This window comes from Convolutriloba macropyga, chromosome 5, assembly GCF_964194025.1.
Source record: "Convolutriloba macropyga chromosome 5, txConMacr16.3, whole genome shotgun sequence".
In the NCBI taxonomy this organism is placed as follows: Eukaryota; Metazoa; Xenacoelomorpha; order Acoela; family Convolutidae; genus Convolutriloba; species Convolutriloba macropyga.
The window spans coordinates 28,419,792-28,439,991 of NC_134472.1; the positions used below are offsets into that span (position 1 = coordinate 28,419,792).

General features: G+C 32.8%; 1 protein-coding gene across 4 annotated transcripts in view; it reads left to right on the top strand.

Annotated features, from left to right (window-relative positions):
- Positions 1-8,502: 8,502 nt before the first annotated feature.
- LOC142339292 (potassium/sodium hyperpolarization-activated cyclic nucleotide-gated channel 3-like) overlaps positions 8,503-20,200 on the top strand; it is a 77,243-nt gene continuing 65,545 nt past the window's right edge. For all 4 annotated transcript variants that reach the window (XM_075389206.1, XM_075389208.1, XM_075389209.1 and 1 more), the window contains exon 1: positions 8,503-9,604. In XM_075389206.1, coding sequence (XP_075245321.1) covers positions 9,109-9,604 — 496 coding nt within the window. In that variant the 5' untranslated portion in view covers positions 8,503-9,108. The remainder of the gene's footprint in view (positions 9,605-20,200) is intronic.

The window sequence follows — 20,200 nt, forward strand, 5'->3', positions numbered from 1 at the left end:
AATTGCCTACAGTACACCCCCAAACAACACTCATACAATCTTTGTAGACTCAGAGGGGGGCTATTTCTACTTCAGAGTCCGCAGAGAGTGCCTTGTAGTTAAAACTTTGCCGTTTTTTGCTAACTTTACTCGTTGATTATCAAAAATGCAAAATTTATTTTGAGTTTCAACTCAGAAATTATCTATATCTACAACATTTGAAAAATCAATTGTTCTTAACGGACAATAAGTATTAACAGGGGTAGTTTTGGGCCATTCTTGGACTGTTACAATCCAAAAAAAATCGGGTTGTAATCAGTCGGTCTTTTTTTTTAAAAAAAAGACTTTTTTTAATAATAAAGAACAGAACATATCAAATCAAAGCTCAGAAGTGATAGGTCCAACCAATTCGCTTGCGAAACAGCTCCAGGCTAATTCATTTAGTTTTTTAATTGAAAGTTTATGGTCGTTTTTTTTTTAAAATAATTGACTTTTCAATAAATAATGGCTTAATTAACTTTTCCTCTATTTTTTTCTTAATTTGTTCAACTTCCAGCTTAGTGTCAGCAAAAAAGACTGCTTCTTCTTTCTACTGAGTTAACATTTATTCTCGGTTGCAGATTTAAGCCTGAAATTATTGTTTTCTGGCTTTGATACTACAAGATTTTAGATTTTTGTTTGTTTTGATATTTGCCAGTTTTTCATGTTTTCTAATTTTGTCACATTATCACATTATTGACAGTTCTCATGTCACCTTATTAGCATTCAAATTAAAACACAATTGAACATATTAAAATCTTGAAAGATATAAATCATCGTTTTAATGGCCTCGACGCCTCTTTCTTGAAGAAATCAATTGAATTTTTTAATTTTGTCTTAACTGTCATCTATACTTTGTCGTTTCGGTCGTATGAAATTTCCTGTTTAGTGATAGCTTTCATTGGCTTTTCATGGAAGAATAGAAAAACCGATATTCTGATATTAGCAGATAGCTGATGGCTTTTATGACTTTCAAACCCATCGTTTTCCAAAATTAAAAAATAACTTTTTTAACTTCGCAATTTTGTTCTTTTTATGTTTCTTTTTGTTACCTAATCTCGTTAGTTGATTACAGGTCAAATATGACATTATGGGTGTCAAGGGAATAAAAGGGATTAGTGTCCAAAGATCTTTTTTTTAAAGATTTTGTTATGACCTTACTGGCTTCGACACCGCTTTTTCACAAAAAGAAATTAAATTAATTTGATTTTTGTCATATTTGAAGTTCTTTTTGTAGATGCAAGAAATATTCTGGATAATTACAGGTCTCGAGGGCTTTTTTTTGAATAAAGAACCCTATTTAAATAGCTCTTTTTGTTATTAATGCCTTTCATGACATTAAATGTAATTTTGTTTCGAAAAAAAATTACATACTTTAGCACTTCGCTTTTTTTGTCTGCTTGTTACCTAGTCCTACTAATGAATAGCTACGTACTAAATTATAGCTGTTTGAAGAAGGCGCAATCAAATGTATTTTTAGTGCCAAAAATTGGCTTGACGGTTTTGACAGCGTTTTCTGGCAAGTTTCAATTGAAATTTTGTTTGTTCTTTGATGTTCTTTTTAGCCGCTTTAAAAAATGAATAAGGTCAGGTCCTAATGCCCTTCTATAGAAGCAGTGGTAATCGCAAATTTGTGGTAATATTAATTTATTCCTGATGGTATTTATTACTTTGAAGTTAATTGTTTCAAAAAAATAAGTTAATTTTTTTTACTTTTCTGTTTTTGTTCTTTTTTGTATAATTGTTACCCAACCTTTCTATGGACTGGTCGCATATGTTTTCTGGTGATTTTTAAGTTATTTTTGTTTAGTTTCAGGTTTATCTGACGGTATGTTGACTTTGTTATTAAATTTAGTTTTTAAGAGGGACATAAATTTTTTGATATAATTAATGTTTGTTGTTGTTGTTGTTTGATTTTGCTGTTCGTTTTGACTCGCTTTCTTAATATTGACATATTACAGCAATCTAATGCATCAATTTTTACTCCCCTGAGTTATTTGTTTTGGAGGTTATCTTATCGTTCATACAGAATTTTTTGAAAAAGACTTGGGCTTTTTTGGGATTCGCAAAAAATAATTTTTGGGTTTTTCTATCTGTTCCTCATTTGGTCGCCCATCCACAAAATTGTGGATGGGCGGGGTCGGAACCTTATGTGCCATTGCACATTACCGAGCCGCCTTGTATATAATAAAATAGCTATTGTGTTTCTTGGCAATTTTTTCACTTTAGACCAAGCAAAGTTGGAAAAGCATTTATGTCACTTGATGTTTCTCAAACCAATTTCACTGCTTCTGATTGTTTTTTTCCGGAAAAATCAGAAAATTATTTCAACTCATTTCAGTTTCAACATTTTGCGTCTTCAAGAGCCTGCAATTAATAAAAAGCTGCTATTACAAGGACACGACAGCAATTGAAAATCAAACACATCATTGCACTTGCTTTTTTATTTTGTTTAATCGTCTGGAAAATGAACGTTTCAGTACGAGCCATATTGTTTAATTTGGTGAGAAATAATTTTCCAAAGGGTTCAGCAATTGATGAATGAGTCATTTTTAAGTTGAAACGATGAATGAGTCATTGTGAAACGAATTAATTTAACTTTTTGTTTCAACTTTTGCACTCGAACAGTAAGAAAAGAAAATTGATTTCAAAATAGTCCAAAACACACTTTAATTCTTTTGCTCTTATGAACACTTATTGGGAACCATTTAGTTTAGAAACTTAATTTAATTTTTTGTGATGTTTATAAACGCAGAGACAAAATGGCAACTACAATTTCATCGACAGAAAAGTTTGTCCCATGCTCATATTTTCAAAATTTGAATTATTTTTTTTTACTTTCGTAATGTAATGCGAAAAGATAGCAAAAGGTTTTTACACGGCATTTTTGATACCTGATAAAGGTTATCAGCCCAAAAATTAATTATTTTGCAATAAACAAACTGCATAAGCGATCAGCAGCGTGATTTCGACATTTGCTTTAAATTTTTTTATGAAATAAATAATGTTCAAATGTCTATTTTAAGAAACTTTGATGTATGATATTTCCATAGAACATATGAATATTTCTGGGTGAACAACCCCGAATTTTGTCTCCATTCCTTTTGTAAAAACAAGGTTATCATTGTGATCTTGTAGCTGAAACCCTTTTTTGATTTATTTACACATTTTTCAGCTCCGAAAAAAAGTCAAAATTATAAGATAAGCGGTGAATGCGGTGAAATTACATAAGTTCACCGCTTCGAAAAAAGTGTCAAAATTATGTAAGATAAGCGGTGAATGCGGTGAAATTACATAAATTCACCGCGCAACTTAGTGGTGAACTTACATAAATTCACCGCATTTCACCGCTAAAATATGTAATTTCACTGCTAAAATTTGCAAATCTTACAAAAGTTCACCGCGCATGTTTTACAGAAAGTAGAGTGAATTTATATTCAGAACAAAAATACTAAAAGCTAGTGAGAGATGGCGCAGTGGAAGATGAAGTGAATGACATGCAGTAGGTGAGAGGTTCAATACAGTATTCGCCCGAATAAAATGTGAATCTGTGGCATAGCAGGAAAAAATTGCTGATTTGAAGCAGATACTGAGAAAAAAGACCTGTTGATTGATCTGTAAGAAATGAGGTGGCAGTTATGTGAGACGTTTGCTGATTTTAAAAATTAACTCAATCATATCATTTGAACAATATAAGCTCATTTTTTTGCCCAATAGGACAATATTCCCGCAACAAAATTGGTATAAACAGTATATGCTCAGCTGAAATATGCCCAGGATCAGGACACGTCGAATCGGAGTTTGTTAACTATACTTTGTATCTTCTCTTAGGTAAGAATCCCTCCAAAATTTCGGGCATATTCGTAGGGAATTTTGGGTTTCTTCATACATAATTGCTTCTAGTCAAAAATTAAGCAATACCAAGATATCAGAAAATTTTTAATACTGGTAGTTGCGTTTCCTGCCTTTTGCGAAATCATCTATGTGCTAAGCTGCATTGGGTTAGAAAATAGATAATTTATGAGAGCGAGAGAATCTTTTTCGTCTGGACATCGATTTCTTTTGTTCTCTTTGCTGATAATGAAATAACATACGCTCTGTGAACTATGATAGGTAAAAGTTATACTCAATTATAAATTCAACCAGCGATTTGCATTATACAGGTATTCCAGTGTTACCTCCCGCTTCTTTAGATTCTGTGTCAAAAATTTCATTTAAAACGCACACTATGCTACACAGCTGTATCAAAATTTCTCCCATACTTGAAACGGATTTTAGAATGGAAAAGCTTTAGAACTGCAGAACATTTCAGAGAAGTAGCAGGGGCACTAACCTCCTGGTTATAAATAAACTTATCGTTTTTTCAGACAGATTTGATTTTTCTCTATAATATTTGTAGTTCAAAAGCAGAAGCATACAACGACTCAACTAAAGGTACATGTGTCATTGTTCTATCCATTTTGCAATGTTCATTATGCAATATCTTACGTTGTGGACCCACTAAAGAAGCGTACAGGAGGAAAAGTAACAGCGATAGAATTCGTGAAAACGCAATTGTTTCGACCTCACTTGTGGGGTGGGAACTGTATCCTCAACTGGTCCCTTTTCAATTAATTTTGGCCGATCGACATATTAGTCGTCAACAGTTATGAGTGGCATCACCAGAAAATCCGTCAAGCGTAGACCGTAAAATTAAAAAGTAGATAGTAATATTAAACTAAACTTTTCAAAATTTCTTCTTTTTCGAGTAGCTATTGAGGTTTAAACATTTTGTAAATATTTCAGTTTTAACACTGAATTTCTTCACTTTTTGATTTTTTCTTAACATTTTTAAATTTTTTTGGCCAGTTAAGATCGAATATTCAACAATTACGGTTTATAATCACTTTGAAGTGATACCCAGGCTGTTGTTTCTTTCCTCATGGTTTTTTAGAAAAAAAAACATTTTGTATTGGACCTAAATACTTCGTTTTTAAGCGGCACTTTTCTGTTCTTTTGCGGCGACTTGACTTCGTTTTGTTGTTTTTTTGGTATTTTTTAGGAATTCGTCTAATTATAAAACATTTGTTTTTTTGTTGCATATACCTGTCTGGATTGGTGAGTGGGCAACTAATATTTTGTTGAACTTCATGCTAAAAAAAATCCCATTAACATTTTGAGAAAATCTCAGGAGTCCTTTACCAACCTAAGAAACTGTTTTGAGTTGATAGTTTTATGGCATGAAATACTTTCAAACCAATTGTAAATTTTGATTAAAGATTTTTTCTTTTGTATTTTCGCTACATTCTGAGTATTAAAACATCTCATTCATTTCAATAGTGCTATAATAGAAACATTTTTTTTGGCTTGAACTTATTGCTAATGATTTTTTTTGACTGGACACTAATTTTTAAAGAAATAAGTGAAATTTGTATTCTCTTTTCTTTTGTTTTTATTTTTGTCGTCTTGCCCTTTCATCTGCTTTATTATAGTGTTCACAAATCAATGATGAGGCATATCTGAATCTAAATTATTGTTTCAAATGATATCCAACAATATTTGGAGAATTTTTGAGCTTTGTATAACTTAGCTTTCAACTCAGTTTTTTTTTCGGTTAAATTGGGTTGTTTAAAACTGGACTCATCAAGCTTTGCAATTCTTGAAAACTCCATTTTTTGTGAAGCAGTGTAATTAAATTTTTTGAATGGGTAAATTTGGCATCGAAGTTTTCGTATTGTGCTTAAGAGACAAGACTTTTGAAAATCGTTTGACCTTCAATATTGTATTTTTTAAATCGTGAGTTAATCTCTTTTGCAAAATGACAAAGTTATTTATACTCAAAACTCTGTGCATGTTTTTAGGGGTTTTGTTTTTTTGGAATTTTTTGTTAGATTTTCAAAAACTAAATTGTTTTTAATGTGAGAATTGCTTATTCAAAGTTTTAGCATCGAAATTACTCAAAGAAATCGGATTTTGATTCAGGATTTTTTACGTTTTCTGCATAATTTTGATCGGATATGAACAACCGCTTTTGTGGAAAGTTCCTTTGGCCATTTTCAAGGGCAAAAATGACTTACAGCAGTTGTTACTTACCTCGTTGAATTGCTTCTCTACGTAAAGGACGTTTGAAATTGACATTTAGTTTGAATACGGTGAGATGATCCTTTTGTTCTCAATTTTGAAAATTTTTGAATTTTTTTGCAATAATAAATTTTTAAAGTTAAAATCACCTGTGATTTTTGCTTGTTTGAGTGTATATTCTAGTGAATTGAAGAAATTTGATCTTACTGCTGCAAACCTTTTTTTGTATAGACTTTTATTTTTCTAAGGGTACTAACAAAGTTTAAGTAAAAAAATGTGAACTAAGTCATTAATGGCGGTCCATCTCTGCTTCAATTGGTAGACAATTGAGACAAGATTGTGGATCAGCGGGGTTGGAACTTTATGTGCCGTCGCACATTAGCGATTCTCCTTGTTTGAAAAAGAGCAGGAATAGTTCTCAGGCTGGATTTTTTTAAACATTTCAGGAAGTTGTCAAGGAAATCTATTATGAGGATCTCAAACAAATACAAGATTTCTGATAACTACTTTAATACAAAATAGTAAAGGATAAATAAAAGACCGCCTCTTTTCAATGGTTTTTTTAGCAATTGTTGTTCATAAGCAAACAGCAGTTATCTCAGCTTATAAAAATATTTGAGACCCATTTTTAGAAAATTTAAGAGAGCTGCTCTCACGAAATAAAATTCAATAAACTTGGTCAGTCAACTAATTGTCAAAACTCTTAAAATTATTATACGAAGATTAACAATTATTTCTCAATGAAATGGATTGTTCTTAGTTGCTGAAATTGAATTCGTTTCAATAATTATGATTAAATGCGGTTGTGGGAAGCCAGTACTACAAACGTCGTTTTATTCACACATCAATAGATTTCTTCAACCTTTCGCATAAGAGTAATAAAAAATACTCTCAAATTTTCATTTACAGCAAATTTTACTTTGTTGATCTTAGACAACTATAAAAACGGTTGCTGCAAAATTGCACAGATATCCTTGATGAAATTCTGTTTTAAATAAGTCCTAGTGTTTATTGAAAGAAGTACATAATTTTTAGTCTGAAATTAAATCGAAAATAATAGAGAATTTTTCAGCAACTTTCGTCCGATTTTTGCGTTTAACGACAAATTTTAAGCAAAGATGCTGTAAAAGTAATCTTAATAAATTGATTCAAAGCTCTGTTAGGAAGTAATTATTTTGTAACAAATTGGTTTCATTGGTGTTGTACCATTGAAATACTGTTCTGAGCTCTGATATGTTAGTTTATTGTTCAAACGAACTGCGCAAAACTAAATAATTTTCTTTACAAACTATTAAGGTGGTAATTTAATTGGATGTGCTCAAAATATCACTGCAGTACAAAAATGATTGATAGACCCTTTAACTGTTTGAACCAGTTCTTCTACCAGAATATTTCTGCCATGCAATTTTTAGCTCACAAAAATCAGAACAACGTCGGCGAATTGTGTTTATTTTTAATCTGTACTGTTTTAGTCTCATTTTCAGTGGTAATTGAACCTTTTTCCCTTGAATACAGATATCTTCTGACAAACAGCGATTCCTTTGATTGCTTGGAAATGCAAGGGATTCCCATTTTCTTTTACAGTGCGGATTTCGGGATAAAAATTAACTTAAATCTCCGTCTATGTGGCTTCCTTATATTTTGAAAAGGTTGCTTATTGATCAATCTCTTTCTTTTGTTATTCAGTTCATAATATCCTAACTGACACGGCTATTTGTCAATTATTACCATAAGCCACTACGCAGGTTTTATATCTACTATTCTCTGTTTCTTTAAACCGTATAATTATCAAATGTGTATTGTTTATTTTGAGAGCAAGCTTTTAATCGTTTTCTTTGTTCATTCCAAAATTCTGAACGTTTTTTGGTTTCTGCTCACAAATGAAATGCTCAATTACTAAATCATTTAGATTAAGATTGTCATGATTGAAGAAAATCTTAAAATCTTTATTGTTTGAAGCTTTTTTCGATAAAACCAGAAGCACCCCGGAAAACCCCAACACACACCCCCCCATCCCACCCCGACCGTTTAAGATACTTTAGCTGAGTGTACACAATGTATACAAAGTACCCCCAAAACAGGTATCTTTTCTGTGACTACGTTCTCTTATTAAACATTTCCGTCCATCAAAATGTTGCTACCAGTTAATAATTTGTGGTCAATTGGAATCGAATTTATCTCAAAGCTGAGTGTGTAATGTCTATACTGCTGACAATTGAGTCGAGGGGGTAAAATTGTAATCCGTAATTGAATATAAATTTCATCCCCCCACAAATTTAATATCTTTTCTAGCTCCAGAGGGAATTATGTAACCTGATCAGAATGGATAAATGATGCTTACTTCGGTTTAAGCTCACCACTCTCAACTTTTGCTCAATTTTCCTGTTGAGCATTCAATTATTTTGCCATAGTTGCGAGGTGTGGCTTTGTAAAACCTCTTTTTCATTCTAGATTCACCCGAGATTGGAAAAAATACATTTGAACTTATAAATCATAATCTGTTTCACTTTCGTCCAGGGTCAAAAATACGGGATTACTGTTCATTACTGAATAAAAATTTATTGATTCTTCTATCATTATTCTTGAACTCATTTACTGATGATTTAAATATTTTTCAAATTTTCCATTGTTTGATTTGTATATTGATGATGCGAATATTTTTCAAATTTTGCATTGTTTGATTTATATAATGACAGCATGTAACATTAACCAAGAGGTTATTTAATTTAAGGTTTAAGATGTTTTTAAAAAGAACAGAATTCCTTGTTTCCCGCTACTTTAGTGGGCATAACCGCTAAAAATCTTCCTTGTTATTGCTGAAATTATTATCCACTGTCACAAATATCTACACATACTTTGAGATTGCAGTTATCTGAAATTATTCTTAAACAGTCATGGCAGATTACTGCTACTGTGCTATTAATTTTAACAATTATTGAAACATTTTCGATTCGCTGAAAAATTTGTTTATAAAATCCTCAAATTATTCCGCAAAGTATCTGAAACCATTGACCAATTTCAACATCCAAAATGCAATCGTACTTCAGTCGTCACCAATCTATAAAACGATCGCATTCGTTACGTAAAATGAGACGCAAATCACGACTTAGCCAGCAAATAAACAGCGCCGATCAACAATGCTTGGACGTCAACCAACTCTTAGTCCCAAACTCGACCGTCTCCCTACCCGGAAACCCCTCGGAACCCAATCACCCTAAAACTTCCGTCCTCTCGACGGGAACTAATTCCGGCAAAAGTGGGGAGAGCTCTTTATCCACAACTTTTCCTGTGGACCAATGCTGTTTTGCGGAAATCAAAAAAGGGCTGAACTTAAATCTGAAAGTCGATAATGACACCAAAGTAGAAAGTTCCGCCCTCTCCTGTGAAGAGTTCAGCCCAAAGTGCCCCAGAGAAAGGATGTCACCGGAAAGGGGCGGGTTAAACGATACTCCAATAACTTCCAATCTAGAACCCAAAAGCACCTCCTCCCAAATTGATCATGGGCGTGAAATATTGACAAAAGCAGGTAAGAGACGTGAACCAAAAGTAAAAATAGCAAGTTGCAATTAATTCTGATTTAGTCACACCAAATTCACTTATTCACAAATAGAGAAAACGAACACTGCCGCAGGTAATGTTAACATTGATTTTCCCTCAAATCTGATTCATTCTTTTCATTTTTTCTCTCTCTCCCTGTTTTTCGCGCGCTTTTTTCATAAATTCTTCCATTTTCCCCCTTAAAATGTCTCTTTTTCTCTAAATGCTCCCCTGCTGTTTATCGCTCCTTTTCCCTACTCTTGAAGCCCTTCCTAAATCTGGCTGATTTTGGAGCATCTATTGTGGAGGGATTAAGGTGAAACAATCGCTCAGTTTAAGAGCTCTTTCAAATTGATTATTTATGTTCACAGCAGCAGCGCGTCTTTAGAAACTACGCTATTTATTCTTTAACCATCATCCCTACAGTTCAAATGCAATTCCGAATTTAGTGCCAATAAATAGAACTTCTCAACCGTTATCTTTACTTTACCATGAAATGGTGAGTCAAATTATTTTCGCGTGTAGCTCAAATTCGGTGAGTTTTGACAAAAAATAATTTCGAAATGAGAATTGAGCTTTTTTGTTAGTTGCTATTCTTAGAAGTTTTCTTATAGGGTTCTATTTCGTATTTAGCTGTCAAAAATATATTAATCTTTTCACCTTTTGAAAATTTTAATAACATTTTTTCTAGATTTCTTAAAAAATGATGACTAATTAAATTGAAACAACGGCTGAACATAATTAATTGTAAACTTAGCTTGCACATAATGTTCATATCGTTTTCTCATTTTTAACAAATAAATAAAATCTTTTTTTAAAGAATTTTAAATTAGTGAAATTTAAAGGAAGTCTGGTGCAATCAAGAGAAAAACGTTACTCACTGATCTGCATTTGGTTCTAGCAGAAGCTGAACATTTTGTTGCTCAATTAATAAAGTAACTTTTTTGACGACAACTTCTTGACCTTTTGCTCAGATGGAAATTTGTAAACATTTTGGGTTGCATAGTGTAAAAGAAAACATATTTTTACAGACAATTCGCTCGTTTAGTAAGATAGGCGGAGAAAAATGAGAGCTGATAAAGGCCGCGATGTATAGAGTCTATCCTTGGAGTCAACTAAAGTGAGGAAAACAATTTGAGGCTCAGGAACGAGAAGTTGAGAAAAAAAGCTTTACGAAAAACTGACCAAAACACAAAACTTGGGATATTTTTTATACCAAAATTTACTGAGATGTTCTTGAAATTCAAACACCCACCAGGATATTTGCTCGGTCGATCTTGCTATTTTTGTATGGAGCATGGTTGGCAGTGGAGGCAATCTCTGATCTCGTCCTGCAATTCCTACTTAATGATTTTTGAGTAGGTTTAGACTTTAAAATCAATTTAGGCTTTGCGACATGTAAACAAACATAAATGCAATTGGTGTCCAGGCAGTGGCAGTATGTTTTCTCGTTCACAATCAATTGCTAGACCAAAAAATTTCAAGCGCAAATCCGTGATAATTTCCTTTTGTATAGAAAACATTTACCATTCCTAGGAATCATCTACTTGCTTAGTTTTAATCTAGGTCAACCGACTGCTCCAGCTGATATCATTTTGTCACTTCGGTGAGCAAATCTAAATACAGAGGCGGCGAGGAGTAGTATAGTGTTACTCTAGGAGCTGCTGAAAACAGAGAATGAGATCAATATAAAAAAATTGCAGGTATGCCTTACTCAGTGAAACCACAAAACGGGGTGTCAGTGGAAAGCTTTTTCGGTAAAATCAAAGAACAAGAAGAAATCTGACACATGGGTGACGAGGAAGACACCATCGGTAAAATCTTTAAAACCAACATATTAGATATTAAAATGAAGAAAAACTCTCGAAAGAAACAGTCAATCCAATTAAAGCACTGGATGCAGCCACACACATTGTAAAGGGGGCAAAAAAACAGCAACGATTCAACAGAAACTCTTCAAGTTTACAAAGTGTTAAAATCATCTCCAATTCAGTTAAAGGAAATGGCAAAACTCTCTACAACCAAGATAAAAAATACTAAAAATGCAACAAGATTGCATTCCCAAAAAACAGAAATACTAACAACTGCTAAAACTGTGACATATCTGGAATAAAAATTGTCGCGCAAATTGCCTCGCAAAAAATACTTCCAGTAATTGTGAGAGAGCAATTCATTTTGGTAAAGTATGCAGGAAACCGAAAAAACAGCCCATCAGTAGGGCACGACGCCACAAACAACTGTCAATCAAATCGATGAAAGCAAAGACGAAGCAGAATAAAAAGTCGTCAAGTTTTGAACCGTTCACTATATTGGTATCTTCATACCGAATCACAACTTTGCTGTCCATTAAGACCTCTACTAAGGAAATCAACGATTTCTATTTGGACCGAGACTCATTTCAAACTTTTCAACGAAATTGAAAACGAAATAGCAGCTAACATTTAAGAATTGCCATTCAGTCCAGTTTTTGAGACACAAACTGAAAGTGATGCGTAATGATCAGAATTTGGTGCCGCATTAGAACAGAAACAATAAATGACTGGAAATTAATCGCGTATGCTTCAATTCAACTGAAGAAAAGTATAGTAAAAGGTACAGAAAAACGCAAATCATAATCATACATTAAAACCAGATAACGCCTTTGCAGCACAACATTCGTTAAGAATAAAAAAAAACGTTTCACACATTTCACAAAGCATTTGCCTTGTGAAATCTCCACCCAATTTTAAAAGAGGTTTAGCACCGCAAGAGCTCTCGTCAGTTAATTGTATTTATAGTAGTTCAGCTACAATAGTGACTTCGCACCACAAAGGAGGTAAACTTGAAAAACTGAAATATGCGAGCTTAGAAATAGCCTAACTAAATACCCCTAGAACAAGTTGTCACCAATTAATTGCTCTAAGTGCCGCAAAAAAGAGCCCAGCACAAAATTATGGTATAAAAAAGCAATCATTTGCGCATGGCTTTCTACCCAAATTTCATTTACTAACCCTTCCCTGTATTCTCAATAAAATAAACTTAGCCTCTATATACACTCTTTCGGTGGGAACTCAGTGTGAAGAGCATTTGCGTAGGGGAACCGATTGGTATCTTCATGAAGATCCATGAAGCCGCTTTTGAAAATAAATATACTCAATGCATCCCATGAGTTTAACTCCAAAACCTTTGCGGCCAGATATCTGTCACTATATACTGGTCACAGAAAGCGATTGTAAAGCGTGCACCAAAATTGATAAGACTTTGAAATCATTTTCCAAAGCAAATGGTCACCTTTATGTAATTGTTGAGAACCGAATGCAGAAATCCAAATGGATTTGGGAGGCCCTGTGTGAAATGTAACGGGAACAAAACAATTTTTCCTCCTTGCGATAGATCGCTCTTCGACATACCTCACAGTTGAAATAGACGATAATTCGTCTGGATTAATTGTAATAAAGTTCTCGGTAAAATATTTATTAAATTAATTGGGTTCCTGTATCCATAAGACTCGATCAAGCTAATGTCTAAATGGAATAAAAATTGAAAATTCTTGTAAAAAGATATATATTGAAGCAATTTACGCACCAGCAGGTGGTCATCGGGCAATCGGCCTAGTATGACGTCTCATTCAAACTAAAAAACAAAGATATTATATATTGCATGGAAATTCAATAAGGCGAAAAATTGAACTTAAACAATTCAATTCATATAGTCTTGTGTCATATAAGGATATGCGTATTAGCAACTTTCGATGTTCATTTTGGAAGACAACGTAATACACATATGTCTAAAATTGCCACTAAAAAATTTAATTTATGGTTAAATATTTAATCATCCATTAGATAAGATACTATTCCAGGGATAATGTATCTATTTCCCGAATAATGCGCCTAAATTTGTAAATAGCCCAAAAAAGAAACCCAGCAACCTGGCAAAAAGAAATCTAGACATATGATACGACTTATTGGCTCATGGCAGCATGGTCCTAAAACAATCCGAACAACCAGCCAATTAAATGAACCAGAAAAGAACCCATTATAAGAACACAATTCTTTATTCGGCCTTTGCGAAGTTTGAAACGTTACAGTCGCAATGTTATTCTGCAAGAGTATGTAAACAGGCGCCCCGCGAAAACCACGAAAGAGGTCAGGACAGAAAATGGAATTCATAAGAAAAATCTCTGCAGATATAACACAAAGACACAAAAAATCAGCGATTGAAGAAACTTATGGATGAATCAACTCAAAGGTCCAATAGTTTTATTGTTTTTTGTAAGATCAGCGCTAGAAGGCGGTGATTTTTTGTAAGATCAATGCAAAAATCGAAAAAATATGTAAGATTTCACCGCATTCACCGCATTTCACCGCAAAATTATGTACAAAATTTGCGGTGAAAAAACTAATTTTTCACCGCTTATCTTTCATATTTTTCCGATTATTTCTCGACCCGGGATCTCTTTCAACCAACAGTCATAGTGCTGGAGCTTTAAAATGCTTATGCACAAACAAAATCTCCAATTTGATCACGTTGCACTGGTCCCTGTCAAAAAACCTGCTGCGCCTCTTCCTCCTGTGCCATCTACTTCCTCGGAGCAAAATCCACCACAGCAAAATGTGCAATCTGTTTTTGCCACTCGAAATCACGCCCAACAACCCAGCAGTTCGTCTCAATAACAAATTCGACAACCACTGCCAACAACCACACGCGATGCAATATCGTGGCAACATCGTGATTCGGATTTGTCAACAAACTCTGACAACAGACGTTGTTCCAAAAGTCAAACAAAAAACAAATACTTTGGATAGGACCCGAATCAAGTACGAGCCAGCACGCAGCTAAAGACAGTGATTGAAGATATTCAATCAACAACTGGATACAATGATCCGGCATCCGACTCGACACCTCTATTAATTAGCCGACTCAAAATTCCCAATGAAAGAGAGACCTGTGTATCCAAATCTCGGGGCAGAAATTTGAGTGTTAGAGACCGAGCAAATTAGTGATGATACTTTTGATTTGCGATCAAATCTAAAATAAACAAAGCGGTTTGTTAATGTGCGATCGCACATAAGGTTCCGACCCCGCTCATCCACAATTTTGTTATAATTGTCTACCAAATGAGGAAAAAATAGAAAAACACAAAAAACACAAGTATTTTTTTTTTAAAAAAAACTGGTGTATGAACGAAAAGATAGCCTCCAAAGCAAATAACTCAGTGGAGTGAAAAATGATGCATTAGATTGATGAGATATGCCGATATTAAGAAAGCGAGCGAAGACGAACGGCAAAATCAAACAACAACAACAAACATTAATTACATCAGAAAATTTATGTCCGTTTTGAAACACAAAACTTAATAACAAAGTCAAAATAGCGTCAGATAAAACTGAAAATAAACAAAATAACTTGTAGTTCACCAGAAAAAAATGTTTAATTAACAGTTCATAATAAAGCTTGGTAACAATTAGACAAAAAAGAACAAAAACTTTAAAGTGAGAAAATTCGCTGAATTTAAAAAAAACAATTAATTTCAAAGTAATGAAAACCGTTAGGAATCAACTAAAATATCCCATAGGTTTACAATTACCAATGCTTCTATAGAAGGGAATTAAGAACTTTTGGTATTCAATTTTTTATGCAGTTACAAAAAGAACAACAAATAGACAACAAACAAAAAATCAATTAAAACTCGCCAGAAAATGCTTTGGAAGACGTAAAGCCATACTTTGGCCCCCAAAATATGTTCGATTGCACCTTCTTCGAACACCGATACTGTTTTATCTGGCCCCTCATTAATGAAAATAAGCAACAATTAGACAAAAAAGAAAAAAATGCAAAATAATAATTTTGCATTTTTTTCTTTTTTGTCTAATTGTTGCTTATTTTCATTAATGAGGGGCCAGATAAAACAGTATAATACTTGTTTTCTTTCGAAAAAATTTTATTTCCAAAGACACGAAAGCCATTAATTACAAAATGAAAAAGTTGAATAGGTTCGTCCATTCTTACAAAGAAAGCCCTTGAGACCTGCAACTGCAATTATCCAGAATATGTCTTACTTCTACAAAAAGAACGTCAAATATGACAAAAATAAAAAATTCGGTTGCTTTTTTTGTGAAAAACCGTCTGGAAGCCAGTAAAGTCATAGCAAATTCTCTTAAAACATTAGATTTCGTGACACCAATCCCTTTTGACACCTTGCGTTAAAATGTATTATGTAACCTTTCATTAGTGAAACTAGGTAACAATTAGACCAAAAAGAAAAAAAAGCAAGATTATGTAAAACTGGTTTTTATCGAGAAAAATTTATTTCCAAAGACATGAAAGCAATTAATTAAAAATATTTAAAAAAATTGAATAAGTTTGATTATTTTTCCAAAGGAAGCCCTCGAGACCTGCAATTAACCAGAATGTGTCTTACGTCTACAAAAAGAACGTCAAATATGACAAAAATCAAAAACAAATTTACTTTTTTTTGTGAAAAACCAGTTTCGAAGCCAGTAAAATCATAACGAATTCTATAAAAAAAACATTAGATTTTGTGACACCACTCCATTTTGACACCTTCCTTTGACAAAAAATGTCAGTTTAAACCTTAAATTAACGAGACCAGGTAACAAACAGACAATAAAAGGAACAAACTTGCGAAGTTGAATTTTTGTTTTTCATTTTGGAAAACAATTGTTTTCAAAGTCATGAAAGCCATTATCTATCTTCTAATGTCAGAACGTCGGCTCATCTACTCTTCTTGGAAAACCAAATCAAACCGGGTCATTGTACAAGACATTAAATACGACTACGACTGAAAAGGTATAGTAAAAACGACACTTAAAACAAAATAAATATATCAATTAAATTCTTCGAGAAAGTATTGTCGAAGCGGTAAAGAACCACAATTAATATCTCTAAGGATTTAAATATTATCAATTGTGCGTTATTTTGAACGCGAAAAATGTGATATATGAACTGACACTAACGTGACAATTTGACAAAATTAGTAAAACATGAAAAATGGGCAAATACCTAAAAATTAAAAAAAGTTTATGAAATCTAGTAGTATCAAAGCCAGAAAACAATAACTTAGGGCGTAAAACCGCAATAAAGACTCAATTTGAATTCGGCAATCTTTGATTGCTGACACTAAGCTATAAGTTGCCGAAAGTAAGAGACTAATGGAGGCAAATCTCAATAAGCCATTTTTTATTTAAAAATCAAATAATTTAAGAGTCAAAACGACCATAAGCTTTGAAGCAATAAACTAGATAAATTGTTTTGAGCTAATTAGGAAGCCAATAGGACCTATCACTAGTGAGCATTGATTTGAAAGGCTCCGTTATTTAATTAATATAAAAAATATAAATCGAATTTTTTTTTATAAAAAACCGACTGATGACAGTCCGAATTATTTTTGGATTGTAACGGTCTACGATTGGCACAGAACTAGTCCTGCTAGTGTTGATTGTCCATTAGAAATATTTAATTTTGGAATGTCATTGATATAGATATTTTGTTTGATAAAAAATCAAAAGTGAATACTGCGTTTTTGATAATCAACGAATAAAGTTAGCAAAAAACAGCAAATTTTTTTACTGAGCACTCTCAACGGAAATTGAAGTGGAATTAGCCCCCGTTTTGGTCTACCAAGATTGTGTTAGTGGTGTTTGGGTGTGCACTTCCTGCAAATTTAATCAGAGTGGACTAAAGAAACTTATTTCGTGCTCTTTTTGATGAAAAAGTCTGAATTTTGTGAAATTTTTAGCCAGAATTTGTGAAAAAAAAATTAAATGAAAATAGCCGATAATGTATTTTGGTGATTAAACGTAAAATCAACAACATTTTCACGAAAAATTTTATTAAATTTTATCAAAATTTGCGAAACTTTTGTCAAAAATTCCGAAAAAAGGTGAATGATATCAACGGAATTCACTCTATTTTCTCGAAAGTTTAAACCTCGATATCTCCTTGTCAAAATCGAAAATCCAAAAATAATCTTTTTAATTCCATATTCTACGCTGGACAAGCTTTCTAATGATACCAGTCTCAACTCTCTACGATGAATATGTCGATCGGCCAAAATTGACTGAACAAAAAAAACCCAGTTGAGTGTATAGTTCCTCGCCCCCCTCAAGAGGGGTCGGAACAAAAAACATTCAACTTGATTCAGCGTTGCTGAGCAAAAAACTACCACAAATTTTTTAAACATATTCTAGCGGTGGTGAGCTAAAATTTAAAAAAAAACATTCAGTGGTGATGAGCTAAAATTAAAAAACATTCAGCGGTGGAGCTAAAATTAAAAAACATTCAGCGGTGCTGAGCAAAAAACTTCCACACATTTTTTAACATATTCTTTAACCTGAGCAATACCTAATTGTCTGTAACATGCATTTAAATTGGTTCTGAATTTCAAATTTCAATGTCATTTCATATTTAAATGTTTTGCCTTATTTGTTGGCCATACCCCTAGACAGGTGATTCATCAGTTCACTCTACCAGACAGTGTTTCAAAATTAAAATCTAGTCATACTATAAACATTTTTGATTTCTTTTTCGTTTGGCTTTCTCCTGGTATGAACGTATATATGATCACGTTTTGTCTTTAGATATAGTTTCATTCTTTGCCAACTGGAATTGAGAGTAGTATTTCGTGCTGCGAAATGCAAGTCAGAAGAAGCAATTGAATAGGACAGTTTTTGGAGACGCATTCGCAACGCAAATTGTAATCACACTCGGCAATTGTTTGTTTGATTTGTTTTTCCCAAAGTATTTCTTAACGAGATATAACAATGGTTTTATGAGGACCTAAGCAGCATCTCATTTGCCACGTTTCGGTCCAGAAAAGTAAATTCTGCATCACAAGTAACTAGGTTTTGTATCTCATCATTCTTCGCAAATAATTTTTTAAGTTGATATCGTCAAGTCCTTTTGAAACTTATGTCAGCTTGAAAAGCTAATCATGAATGATTTAATGTTGCTTATAAAGTTTTTTAATGACTGGAGAGGTTGGAACATTATGCGCCAGCGCATGTTAAGGAGGCATTTGTGACCATAGTGACCTTGATAGACCGTTCTTATTGCAAGTATCACATTTTCTGTAATTGAGATGATTTGATTACCTTTCTCTACCAAAAATCATCCAAATGACGCAAAATTGTTGTCTCATTTTTTAAATTTTTATTTGAAATCTTAAGTGGCTGATGGTTAACTTTTTTTCAAAAACAATACATCTCTCTTTATTATACTCTTTTATCTCAAAGCAGTCTCAATAGTTCAGAGCGAGTAGTGGGAATTTGTTCAAGTGTTGGAAGAACTCCCTTTTAATTCAAGCCGTTTCCTTTGATAGACTTCAAAAGTTTCAAAGTGGCGTTTGAGGCATTAACGCCCTCAACACTCAAGCAGTAAATGCTGAAATGTTCCAACTGAATAGTTTTTCAAATCACCTAAGTGTTGTTTTGATCTCTTTTCTTTTGACAAAATTTAATTTAGATAATAGAATGTTCAGTTTTGCTTTTAAATGGATAAAAATTGATGTCTTTCTGATGTTACGTTATTTGAGGTTGGTATTTTATTTCTGCTCTCAGAATATTTCAAAAAATACATTTATACCAAGTATGTTGTGCCATGTTCATCCTCACATGTTTTACGTGTAGAGTCTATTATCCACGGCTAACCATGACGGACATGTTAATTGAAATATTGCTATTTTTATTGAACAAGAATATTCTGTGAATTCTCCATTTTTCTAATTACAACTTATACAGGTTGAAAAGAAAGAGAATTTTTCAAATAAAAACTATTAGAAAAATTTAATGGAATATTTTTCATGGCAACTGATCTAGGAAGAAAATTGATTGGTTTTTAGTTTGACAAAACAACTTATTGTTCGAATTTTTTTTTTAAAAAAATGAAATTTTTGCTATCAAAATAACTCGGCTCTATTCTAGATATCAACTCAGATAATTCGGAATATGTTAATTTTTCCGAATTAACAGAAAAAATGTTTTCATTTTTAAATACGAAAAAATGTGAAAATATTAACGAGAAGTGGAGAATTGATTTAAGTTTTTATTTTCAGTATCACTAAATATAAAATTTTCCAGGCACAAATGACTGCGCTCATTTCCAGAAGTGATAGATCGTGCTGAACTTATTGATAGATAAAAAAGGAAAAAGTTGCAATCATTTTATTAGGGTTTAATGTAGATTTATCAGTAAACCATTACAGTTTCAAGCCTATAAACTAACAATTAAGCTATATTACCGAAAATTTCCAATAAAAATCAATTGTCTTTATTTCTCAACATTTTGTTTCGGATCATTTCTGTAAGAGCCATTTTTTATTTGTATCAGAATATTTTTTTCTGTATACTTGAAGACTTCAGGCAACTTAGAGCTCTCAAAGAAGAATCAATTTTGAAGATTTAGAGCTAAAAGCAGAAAAATGTATATTCGTTTCTCAAATCTAGAGTGCTCTTTTTTTAAAAAAAAACTTCTCAATTCATCAGAAAAAATTCAGTGTTTGCAAAATGTTGGTGACCAAAAAAACTAATTACTTGAAATGAACAAAAAAAACAAAGTTCGATAAAAAAGAAAGAAAACTTGTATTCCC